This window comes from Trichomonas vaginalis, chromosome I (assembly GCF_026262505.1).
Source record: "Trichomonas vaginalis G3 chromosome I, whole genome shotgun sequence".
Lineage (NCBI taxonomy): Eukaryota > Parabasalia > Trichomonadida > Trichomonadidae > Trichomonas > Trichomonas vaginalis.
The window spans coordinates 9,276,228-9,288,187 of record NC_067203.1 but is presented as its reverse complement, the minus strand read 5'-3'; the positions used below and the strand labels follow the sequence as shown (position 1 = coordinate 9,288,187).

Below are 11,960 nucleotides of genomic sequence, written 5' to 3'. Positions count from 1 at the left end.
CCAAAAATTCAACCCAGATGTCTATGGTGTGAACCTTTGGGTCAAAGCTCGTTTTCGCGATTTCTCCTTTGAAGTGGTCGCAAAGTTTTCTCAGTGATTCGAATGCCTTGTCTTCGTGTCCTTCGTATGATTCAAGTGGGCATCTAAGACCTGGTTTTGGTAATTTCCCTTCTTCTACTAGGAAATATACAAAGATTGGTGTATCTTCGGCGATAACCTCTTTGTTGACTCTGTAGTCTTTAATCGTTGTGTAGAAACGTTCTAAGTCTTCAAGTGTTTTGATGTTCGTTAAGTAGTCTTCACATTGTATTAAAAATTCTGTAAGTTTTTTCGGCTGAGTTAATGTATCTTCCATTGTTGTTCTGGCTGTTCGTTGTATCATGTTCTTCTGCGTTGGCTAGAGCTCCTTCGACAAAATCTGGGCTGTAATCGATGTCTTTATCAGCAATTAGTTCCTTATTGTTCAGTGATTTAATCGGGATATTGTGTGCGCTGAAATCTCTTAAAAGTAGAGTCAAAATTCTGAGATCTCCTTTTGGTGGTTCATCCATGCATGGTACAAACCTGAGTTGACAGGTGTCTGTGATGATTATGGATGGTTTCCGATCTGTTCCTGGTGGACTTGGAGGGAATGCTTCTTCAATTGTTTCTATGGCTTCTCTTCCTACGATAAGTCTGAATCTGTTTGTTTCTTCAAGTGTGTCAAAAATTGCGACTTGTGTTTCTGGAAATAAATTTTGTACTGTTGGTTTGTCGATAGTTTTGTAAAGGCGTAAAATGTCGTTGAAAAAGAAAGATATATCTGGTGATAATTTTTCTGTGAGATGTGAAATCATATGGATGGCATGATCTTCTGCTTCGGTGAATAACTCGTCGCAATACGAGCATCTGTATTTTAGAGGGTTAAGTTCTTCGATGCCTGTCTTGTCTATTTTGATGGCCGTTATTCTTCTAAATGTGTCTTCTGTTGTTTCAAATGTATTGATCATGGGGTCAGTGTTATGGTGCTCTCTGATGTGTTCAACCATTCTTTCACAATTGTCACAATGGAAATTACAGCCATCAGCGTTACAGTGGAACGGTTCTGTACTCAAGTCACGGTCTTCAGGTGAGAACATGGATGCGACTAACAAACTGATGGGCAATGATGCGATGGATTGGCTAAATAATTTTTCCGAAATCCAGTAATTCTCTATTTCTTTTGGGTAATCTAATCTGAACTCCATCTTCGATAGGCTCCTGATTAAGTCGGAGTAATTTTCTGGATTCAACGCTGCAATATTTTTCAAAACGATATCTAAATTTTGTTCCTCAGGCTTCAAAATTGTTTTCGCGGTTGGCGTGAAACTGTCTGTTATAGCTGTGTTGCCACAGTACACGTACGATTGCAGTGGAAACTTCTCGGGACCTCCTGTACCCAAAACAGGAATCATACCACTAGACTCCTCACCCGAACACAGTATTTCAAAAATTAGCAAATATTTAAAACTACTCAAATATATTTGAATAAAAACGTGACTTTTGATTGTTCCCTTGTTTACCAAGCAATTTCAGATATATAATCAGATTCGATAATTATTTGTGCTCCTGGCGATATTAGTTATACGTTATTGCCCTCCTGGACTATAGTACTACTCCCTGACCATCAAAGGTTCAGAGATGTCAATTTCCTCGAATTGGACAATGAAAATTGCCTTAAAGTATTCTTACTACTTATTTCTGGTTCCCAAAAGGCCTAGGATTCTGTATTTAATCGAATAGGGTAGTTCAGATGCAAATTTCTGAATATCCTGCTCCATCTCATGGAAACCAAGATCTAAGTCGTCATTCATTTACAAGATCTAAGATTTTTTTTATTGATAAAATTAAATAAAAGTTAGTGCATCCTTGAAGCTTTTTTTGAGAGATCTATTAAGAAAGGTCATAGTAAATATGATATATAATCACATGTGGAGTAGCCACAATTCTAAGAACTGGCGATTATAGGTTGATTTAATCGAATCTTAACTTTTCAACTTGATTTATGATAGAATTTCAATATCTATCTCAAGGCATATATTTGTAAAATCGATGCTTTGAAAATCTATACATGATTGACCTTAAGTAACAAATTTATCCCCTTTTACTATTGATCATTCCCATACAGCCTCTCTTATATTGGATTTCAAATAAAATTTATAAAATCTGATCATTATCCATTAGATTTGATGCACTATCTTCATTTGTTTTAGTCAATTTCTATTAATGCTCAACCGACTGCAAAACAGCCATGAACATCAATAAACGTAAGGAACCCTTATCATAATAGTGGTACTTTTTTTGGAAAAGATAAAGTAATTGTTAGCAATTTCGTTTTTAACACGTAGTAAATCTAATGTTCTACTTTGTTATGAGCAATCATGTAGATAAATGACTGCTCTGAATATTCTACTTTTGTGATTCGAGAAATTTCAAGCATACTCCAGTATATTCATATATAAAGAAAACAATTACCTATAATTACCATATAAATGTTGAAACGGTTTGAAAGAATAACAATCTATACATCTTTCGATAATTGAAATATAAATTATTGTTGAAAGTGTCACTTTAAAATATGCATTTAAGAAAGAAGCGGTATGATGTTGAAAGTGCAAAAAGGAAAAGAAAGAAAAAAAAAGAATATTTATTTATCTATTTGGTTGGAGCTAATGATTGAACGAAAGCGGCAAAGACAGATGATCTTGGCTCTTTAAAGCTTGGATTTTCTGCTTTAATGATTCTTGATAGTGTATCATCATTTTCGTAAAATCCCAACTTTTGAGCTTTATCGATCATTTCTTTTGTGCCATATTCCTTTTGCTTGAGTGAAAACAAATACTCGCAATATTTGTTGTACTGATCCAATTCATTTGGATCTGTTAAAGTTTCTTTTGCAAGATTATCAATTCTATCCTGGAGATCCTCTGGTGTGATTCTACTGTCGTATTCTTGCTTGCAACATAATTCAATCAACTCAGAAATTCTTCTGTTGAACGGATCATTTTGGAATTTTTCATTATTGATATAGTCATCTCTAGCGCCCGCTTTGATATACTCTATGAGGATAGGCTCAACGTATGAAACAATCATTGATCAGGAGCTGCTTTTTTCTGAATCATCCATTTGTTCGAAATCTGCAAGCATGTCCAATGCATCAGCGAGATCAGGTAATTGGAGTTAAGGGAATTGGCTAGCAAGAGATTGTAAGCCTGCTTTCGTCATGTATGCGCTGGCAAATGGATAACATTCTGTAATCATATTAAACATGATAGCTCCGAATGAGAAAATATCAGATTCGCATTTTCTCTGTGCGGAAAAGATTTCTGGAGCAGCAAATGGGATTGTTCCGTGACGTTCATTAATAGATAACGAAAATCTGGTTGTAGAATCATCCCAATCAATAATGTGAGGAATCATATCACCATCAACAACGATATTGTCTGGCTTAAGGTCACAATGCTTTATTCCCTTTTCTCTCATCAAAGTCAACTGGTAAGCAATTGCAGCGAAAATTTCGAGCATGTATAACCTCTTAACACGATTGCCAACGTAACCGCCGTTGATTAACTTCGTTAAAGTGTTACCTGGAATATAATCCATCAAAATCCAGTCAAAACGTTCGCCAGGATGATTTTGTGAGTTATCATAGTATATTGGAGAGAGTGGTATTTGGAATTTCAGCTCATTCTTAAACATTTCGGATATTTTAGTTCCACTTCGATTGAAAAGTCTTTTTAGAACTCTATAGTGATCATCTATCTTTAAGATCCAGCAAGTACCATTACCGCCATTGCCAGCCCGATATATTTCCTGAACGCGGGGATCATCATCGAAACAAGTTTGAGTTGTCATGATAAAAATGATTTTTTGAAAATCAAGTCACTTCCTATAAATTTTTTGACTAGGTGAATAACTAGGTGAATAAGCATCTCATAAACACAATCAACTTATTTTTATTTATTTTTTTTTATCTGTGAACTTTCTTCATGAGTCAAAAACGCAATTTCCGTCAAATAGTCCCGCTCTCCAGCTTATTTCCATTCTTAATTTCGTGTATGACTTATTTATATAGGGCTGTACAAGATTTAAAAAAACATTGCCGGGTTACCGTAGAGGCCTAAAAAAATCGCGCCTCGGCGGCAAGCCGCCTCGGCATTAAGAATGCGCATCTAAATTTTTATATGTCCTTCTTTCTTTTATTTTTCCCTTCCCTTTCTTTTCTTTTTCTTTTTTTCCCTCCTCTTGCTCTCATTTACCTTTTTTTTCCTTTTCTCATCATTTTTCAAAATTTAAAATTTTTATCAAAAATCTTGCCTATAAAAGCAGACTATGGAACCTTTTAATGCCTCTTAATCAATATTATACAGCATAAAGCATATTAAATGAAAGTAATTACGTATAAATTTATTTTATTATCTTATTTATTAATTCTTTAGCATGTATTGTTTAATATTAACTTTTCTGTACATTAAATATGATATCTCCAAAGTATGAATGCCTTGTAACGAAACGAAAACTTAATTTTATGTTGAATATTTGTCACAAACATTAGATTATTAAAATATATGTTGGATATCCCTTAGTATGAGACTTCATGACTCTTGTTGTCTAACGTGAGCTTTGGATTGCAAGCTCTGTGGTTAACGAACATAAATTAATTGTAAAGTTTTCAAAAATTTTCATCGTTTCTATCAGCATCTATTTTTCCTTTAAAATAATATATTTGTATGAATACAATATTTAGTAATTTTTTTATTTCCCATAATTTCATTCAAAATTTCAGAAAAAATTAATTTCTATTCAATATTATTTCAGCTTCAAAACACTTCATTCTTATAGATGTTGATTCACTAAAGTGTGATTCTATTTATATGAGGTAGGGGCATGAGGCTCGGCAAGTCTTATTGCTTTTTACCTCAATTTAGGTATTAAATAATTATAATGATTCATAGTGGCCGCTGCTGACTGGCCATCAGCAGTCCCCTGGCCAAGATTAATATAATTATTTAATACTTATCCAGTTTTACATCAATAACAACAAAGCTAATCAATCATCATTCAGAAATGCGGGAAATTACTACTAATATTAAAGATTGATAGACATTAGGCTGGCCACCTTCTGTCTAATATCTTTACGAATAAAAATAATACTTTTTAAAACAAATTATTTAATAAATTTTATTAAAAAACAAAATCAAATATCAAATTGATCATCATTCAACTTGATGAAGAAGCGGCATGCTACATATTCTTCTTTGCATGATTCGTTCATTGAATTTCTTGTCTTTCGCAATTCAGATATTACACGTTCTACATCTGCTTCACTGCACGAAAGTGACATCATCCTTTTTCCAATTGGTCTTATTGCTTTTAGTTGCTTTATGCCATTCATGTACCAAAACTTGCCATCATTTTGAGCAAGATGATGACCATTTATAAGATGGGAATCATCTTGCTCTATGAAGAAATCGTAAGCATCACTCAATTCCTTGGCTCTATCGTCTTTATTGATCGTTGGATCAACTGTTGATTCGGCAATTGCTCTTTGTCTGAGGATTGTTATCATGAATGTGTATAGATCTTTTATCTCTTCATCTACAACATCCCAGACCAAGGAATTCCTCGAACCATCGGCATTTGTTTCGGCTGCATGATCGTCGTTAAGCATTTGTTCCTCTTCTGCTTGCCGGATTCTTCATTTCTTTCTCTTCCATGCTCGCTACCTCGTCAACACGTTCTGTTCGTTCTTCTTCAAGGATTTCGCCGAGTTTCTCAAATGTGATCTCGCGATTGATGATCCTCAGGGAAGGAATCGTTGGGACTTGCACATCTTTCAACTGCATTATAGGTGGATAGCTTGTCTTTCCTCCAAAACCCTTCTTGTCTCTGATGATCTTCCTTGCTAACGGTGTAAAGCCGAAAGCAAACCGAAGCAAATCAATTCTACCATATTCTTTCATATCATTTTTGAATATTGTAGTGATTGATCGGAGAATCTCTTCACCATCTGGCGTTAATCTTCCTGCCATTTCATCCAACATCCTTGGCACTGTTGTATCATCAGGAATGCATAAGCACCCATGGACTTGTTGGATTTCAGCCATAATTGAAGTTGCTTTAATGGCTTGAATATCATTAAAGCATCTTTAAAGAGTGGAGGAATTCCATCACGTGTCCATTGTAACTGTTCACGTGTAGCTCTGGAAAGGGATAGTGGAAGATCTCCACTTCGTAAAGCAGTATTAATTGTTTCCAGATTATCAAAGATGAAAAATAGAGTATCATATATGTAGAGCCAGCGAGTTTTCGGGATTGATGGAACCCTGATCTTGTATCTCGCTCTCATATCGTGATTCTTAAAGATAATGATAATCTGGTGAACTCTATTCATCAGTTCATTCAACAATGGACATTGCTTACGTGCGTGGACAATAGCATTGTTCAAGACGTGGTTAAGGCAACGAATGTACACGGTTTGTAAGCCAGGGAAAAGGGCTCCTTCTGGCCTCCAGTGGCAGAGTCCTTTAACCTGGGCTGGCAAACCATCTCCGACTACTCCAGCTACGTGGTTTTTATTAACCTTAAGAGAATCAAACCACGTATGGTAGTCCTCGTATGTCCAATTAGTCGAAATTGTTGTGTCGAAGAATTGGTGGCGATCTGTTTTGCCTGGATTGCACACACAAGAGAATAGACCATGACGGCTGCTGTGTGTTCCTCGCAGAACTTTAGGCCCCGAGAGGAGTCTGTTTTGCCTAAAGTAATCAATGCCTCTCTGACACCGCGCCGTGTGAACTCAATGTCTGGGATTGTAAAGTTGATGCCCTGTTCGCGATTGACTTTATTTTTAAGCCATTTGGCGAAGCTCTCTAGGAAGCTTTTAAATGCTGGCTTCATTGTGGCATAAAGGCTTATATCTAGGCTCGCAATAAGCCTGGCAATGATCTCTTCTAACGAAGGATCATTACCAGAGCCAACTGCTTGCTGAGTATTCTCAACTTGGTGCTCAGCAGGAACGTAGTTGGGCATTGGGAGTAAAAATTTGCACTTATGATCTTTAAAATCATTTTTCCTGCTTTTTTTAATGCATCGCACGAACTGCCCTTGAACTAATGTTTCACTACATTCGGCATAGTATTTAAAGAGCCTTCCTTTGTCTGATTGATTAGGCTCATTCTCATAATAGCCGATCGTAGTGAAACATTTTTTCCACACTTTGTTTCCAATGTTTCAGGAGTTGGTGGATATTTCGTCTTCTTAAATGGAATCCACTCATCATATACATGAGGATCCCATGCAATCATAATAAAAATAAAGCTTTTTGAATATATTCAATTTTTAAATGATATTTTCACGGGTTAAATATAAAATAAAGAATAAGATGTAAATTATTAAAATATTTAATTTTAAATTTTGAACCCGTGATAAATATTTTTTGCATTGTTATTAATAATGAAAAATAAAGCTTATTTCAATGAAAATTGTTCTGCAAATTTATTTCACTTTTGACCTCACTTTTTCCGTAATTCAATTTTTTACTTTTAATATTTTAGATCTTCATAATATCATTTGAAAAATTAACCATAAAAAAATCAAGTTATCAATTCACTTTTTCCGTAATTCAAAAATCAAAAATATAAATAATATATCTTTTTATCAAATATTATTATTATATTCTATGAAAAATGAGGTCCGGAAATTTTGCGGATTCCCGTAACTCAATTTTACGGAAAAAGTGCAGTAAACTATTCAAAATACGGGAAAATTGGTGTAAACTAATGATTTTACGGTAAAATCACGGAAAGTCCCGGAAGAATATATGTGCCTATATGAAATTATACAAAAATGAATCAAACGCATTTTAAAAGATTGTTCTTGTATTATAAATGCTATTCGCAGATTTATTAGTTGAAGAAAATTACCAAATTTTTGCCGATTTACAAAAAATGATTTACAAAGCATATTTTTATAAGGCTTTAAAAATCTTTAAAATGTGACCGGTGACGGAAATCCATGGTAACCAACCGCGGTTCCCGTTTGGAATGCCATATATTTATAATACTTAACAAGCTTAATTATAGATAATATGCTTCCTTACATTAATATATATTTTTTGACAAATAATCTTTTGTAAACTTTATAATTGACAATTAAAACACGTTTTTTTTCTTGTAAATGTCAACAACCATTGGGGTTGTTGATCCTGCCTTTGTAAATCAATGCAAACGGACACAGAAGCTTCGTGGAATGTATTATGATGTAGTTCCACCTCTTACAGATATTCGAGAACAAAAAATGTTCGTTTTATCACAAAAAAGGCTGTTAAATGAAGATATTTTCGAAGAATTGATGGAAAACTGCCAACACAAACCTCTTAATCTCGCAATGGAGCCTGTTTTTGCACAAGTTTTTAACGCATATCGAACAATTTTTTGGAAATACGATGTTTATACAAATAGTTTTTACTCACATACACTCGAAACAAGACTTGAAGGTGATGATACTATTATTCCTGCAGCATTACAAGCAAAAATGCCTTTAAACGTCGCATCAATTGAAAACCGAATAGCCAGACAAAAATTACAAGTTGAATCACGTTCTCCACAGTTAGTTTTCCCATTGTATTTGAAAAATGGCGATACAATTGCAGTAATTCAAATATCAAGAAATAAAGGCGAGCCTACGTTTACTGACGACGATATAAAGGATGCTACATTCTTTATGAAGAAGTTTGCGCTATATGGAACCAGCGTAGCTGTCTCTTCCACTCAAATTGACACAGCAAATAATTTATCTATCGTTAGAAAGACAAAAGACGTCATAAACAGCTTATCATCAGTCTACAAAACAGTCTTTGAAGCCAAAGACGTCGATTTTTGGTGCTACAGAGAAAAAGAAAATTCTTTTTTCAGATACGATTACAAAGAGGATAATTTCATGGCAGTTAGGAAGAACAAAGTTGGAGTGGTCGGATTCGCTTTAATGACGAAAGTTTCGATTACAGAAAGAAATGTAAAATTTCATTCGAATTATCATTCATCTGTTGACGGAAATGCAGCGGAACCAATCATGATACACATAGAGAAACTCGATGAAATAGTTTACGCCATTGCTTTAAGAGGAAAAAGCAGCGAAGGATATTTTTCAAACGATCAGAGGCAAACAATGGAAAGAATTTCTCCTTTTGCGGTTCTTTCCATTGCATATTCCTTCAAACTGCATCCGTTACCTAAAAGAACCACTCAGGACACTTCAAAACCAATTTTTGATTTAATATCTTTTGCAAAAGAGGTTTTGAAGCTCTCAGAAATAGATAAAGTGGCTGTTTTCATTGAGAACTGGCTGTCGAACAACTTCGAAAAGGTCGTCAGCGTTTGCATAAAATTTGGAAAAACATTAGTTAGCGGATACGGAGGGGATGAGCTGTCATTGAACATTACTGGCATGAATGATTCATTAATGGGACTTTGCATTAGCGAACAGAAGGTCCAATTTTATGATACAAGTGATCCCTTGTTTAATCCAGCAGTAGATTCAAAAGGAAATAGAGATGTAAGCGAGGTTATCCTTGTTCCAATATTTTCTGCTGCAAATGAGACTCTTGGAGCTGTTTCAGTGTCAAGTAAGGAAGAATTTGGAGAAATTGCAGATTTGGTCGTCAGAAAACTTTCGGCTTTTGCTGTTTTCTGTGGTATTGCAATACAGAATGCTCTGGCTTTGAGAGTTGCCTCTTTTTGCCCTAATATGATACTTAAAGCAAAATCAGAAAAAATTACTTCCCAACAAGAAGCTGTTGATCTTGCTTTTGACTGCTTTAGTGAAATAAAAGGTGTTCTGAGTGCTTCTGTCTTCCTTTCTAACGGAAAAGGCGGAATTGATAAAATTGCTGGCGCAGGAAACCCAATTGACGAAAGTAGTGACTACGCAATTCTTTCTTACAAAGAGAATTCTCCAAAAATCTTCCGAATTCCTGATGCCGCTGAAAAACCTTCATCTCCTGTAAATGATGAAGATCCAAAGCCAGCAGAACAAATTAACAATGTTCAAAATAATGATAATAATGCAGACACCGAACAGAATTCCCAAGAATCTTCAAATCAAAATGAAAATAATACAGAAGACACAAATAATAAAGAAAATAAAGAACCAACCAATAATGATCCTCTAAACGAACCGAAATCAGAAGAAATTAAAGCAAATGAAAATCAAACAGATAATCAGGTTGAAAAACCAAATGCTGAGAGTAACAACAAATGCGAGAAGAAGGAGATGCCAAATTCAGTTCCTCCAACGCCAGAAGTTGATGAAAGAGGAAATCCGGTTTTCAATCAACATCAAATTCCAAATATTAATACTCAGAATAGAGCTATGACTCCTTATGCTGACTTCTATGGCTCTTATTTCATTTGTTCTCCAATAATTTCAGAATCAGGAAATACAATTGGAGTTTTTCAATACTGTGTTTACGGTCCTGACTCGATTGTCAATGCTATATCTAAAGCAGCTAATGCAGCAGCTCGTGTTTCCCAAATTGCTGGAGCTGAAAAATTAGTTAACGAAATGAACAACGAAGGCCTTGAAAACATCGAAGGAAACAGTGTTCCTGATAGTTTAAAGACAGGAATCGACTTTTTAAGCGAAGATTTTGACTCATCTCAATTTAATCAACGAGAATTAGCCATTGCAGTAGCAGAGTTCATAGAAAAAGATGGACTTTCGAAGGCATTGAACATAAATATTGGCTTATTTATTGAGTTCGTTCGTGAAATTTTACAAAATTGTAACGCAACGTTCCACGATTACCACCACTCGATAGATGTGCTAACACAATGCATACAAATGTGCAAATCATCATATGGCCAAGTTCTTCTGCCTATTGAAAGACTTTCTCTATACATTGCCGCAATTTCGCATGATTCTCTTCACGATGGCTTCGTAAACCTCAAGCTAGGCACTCCTTATGAATGTCTTTTGAAGTTTTCCCCAATGGAAATGAGAAGTGTCGACTTTTTACGACAATCAGTTGAAAAATTCGAATTTTTAACTGAAAAAGATGCGAAAAACGAGTTGTTATCTGAAGCATCTCGTTTTATTCTGGCAACCGATATGTCCAAGCACTTCGATCTCATTGAGGAAGCGAAAAAATTGGCCGACAGCGACAATTTTTCGTTTGAAGACAAAGAAACAAGGATGAAAACAACCGAAATCTTGATTAAAAGCGCTGATCTCGGTTCTGCAAACAGGAATGGAGATAAAGCTGATAAGAAGGGACTCCCCGATGAATTCTTTGCCGAAGGAGACCTCTCCAAAGTCAAAGACATCGTTTACGACAAAGAAGGAAATGAAAGAAAAAATATTCACTGGGGAGATTCCGAAATTCCATTCATGAACGATGTTTTGGTACCGACTTTCGAGACACTGGCCATGCTATTACCTGATTTGGAAGATATGCTCAAGCAGGTAAAGGAAAACGTTGAAAAATGGTCGAATCAATAATTATTATATTTTTTTGTTTTGTAATTTAAGCTTATTTGTATAAATATTTTGTTAGTAAACTAATAGAAGTTATTTTTTAACATATATACTCCAATTAAACAAAAAAAAATTAAAACTTTTTTTATTATTATTTCGTTTCTTTCCCTCTCTTCATCTATATATACCAAAACTAAAAAAGATTTCACGATGGGAAGAATTCATGAAAAGAGATTTTCCTTTAATAACAATAATGAGAAATTTCAAGTGTGTCTGGAGACAGTTATTTTCGAATACACATATGATGTTTTTCAACTTTTTCAACTTTTTTGAAATTATTCTTTGTTATATTGATGAATTTTTTCGGATTGTCATAAAAATTGAAAAGAGCCAAGGAAAATGATAGGGTAAATATGCACATTTTATAGATAGTTCGAATGATCATCCAAACAAAATATTTTTCAAAT

At 34.7% G+C, this 11,960-nt stretch overlaps 5 protein-coding genes, 1 non-coding gene and 1 pseudogene across 7 annotated transcripts, besides 1 other annotated feature; 1 reads left to right on the top strand and 6 right to left on the bottom strand.

Annotated features, from left to right (window-relative positions):
• Positions 1-299: 299 nt before the first annotated feature.
• Positions 300-1,118, bottom strand: TVAGG3_0956880 (zinc finger protein 423-like protein family; the record flags this gene model as incomplete). Its single annotated transcript, XM_001582838.2, has 1 exon — positions 300-1,118. One exon carries the CDS (start codon positions 1,116-1,118, stop codon positions 300-302), a length of 819 nt encoding a protein of 272 aa, XP_001582888.2.
• A 284-nt stretch (positions 1,119-1,402) lies between these two features.
• Positions 1,403-1,452, bottom strand: TVAGG3_0956870. Its single transcript has one exon. It is a non-coding gene; the product is annotated as a tRNA-Pro (tRNA).
• Positions 1,453-2,673: 1,221 nt separating this feature from the next.
• On the bottom strand, positions 2,674-3,111 carry TVAGG3_0956860 (cAMP-dependent protein kinase protein; the record flags this gene model as incomplete). Its single annotated transcript, XM_001582839.1, has 1 exon — positions 2,674-3,111. One exon carries the CDS (start codon positions 3,109-3,111, stop codon positions 2,674-2,676), a length of 438 nt encoding a protein of 145 aa, XP_001582889.1.
• Positions 3,112-3,198: 87 nt separating this feature from the next.
• TVAGG3_0956850 (protein serine/threonine kinase protein) lies at positions 3,199-3,873 on the bottom strand (the record flags this gene model as incomplete). The annotated part of the gene is made up of 1 exon (XM_001582840.1): positions 3,199-3,873. One exon carries the CDS (start codon positions 3,871-3,873, stop codon positions 3,199-3,201), a length of 675 nt encoding a protein of 224 aa, XP_001582890.1.
• Positions 3,874-4,090: 217 nt separating this feature from the next.
• Positions 4,091-4,282: a mobile genetic element.
• Positions 4,283-5,849: 1,567 nt separating this feature from the next.
• Positions 5,850-6,412, bottom strand: TVAGG3_0956830 (annotated as a pseudogene). Its single transcript has one exon. A coding segment is annotated over exon 1 (563 nt).
• Positions 6,413-6,582: 170 nt separating this feature from the next.
• On the bottom strand, positions 6,583-7,050 carry TVAGG3_0956820 (uncharacterized protein; the record flags this gene model as incomplete). Its single annotated transcript, XM_001582843.2, has 1 exon — positions 6,583-7,050. One exon carries the CDS (start codon positions 7,048-7,050, stop codon positions 6,583-6,585), a length of 468 nt encoding a protein of 155 aa, XP_001582893.2.
• Positions 7,051-8,189: 1,139 nt separating this feature from the next.
• On the top strand, positions 8,190-11,517 carry TVAGG3_0956810 (3',5'-cyclic-nucleotide phosphodiesterase protein; the record flags this gene model as incomplete). Its single annotated transcript, XM_001582844.1, has 1 exon — positions 8,197-11,517. The coding sequence occupies one exon, from the start codon at positions 8,197-8,199 to the stop codon at positions 11,515-11,517; it is 3,321 nt and encodes a 1,106-aa protein (XP_001582894.1).
• Positions 11,518-11,960: the final 443 nt, after the last annotated feature.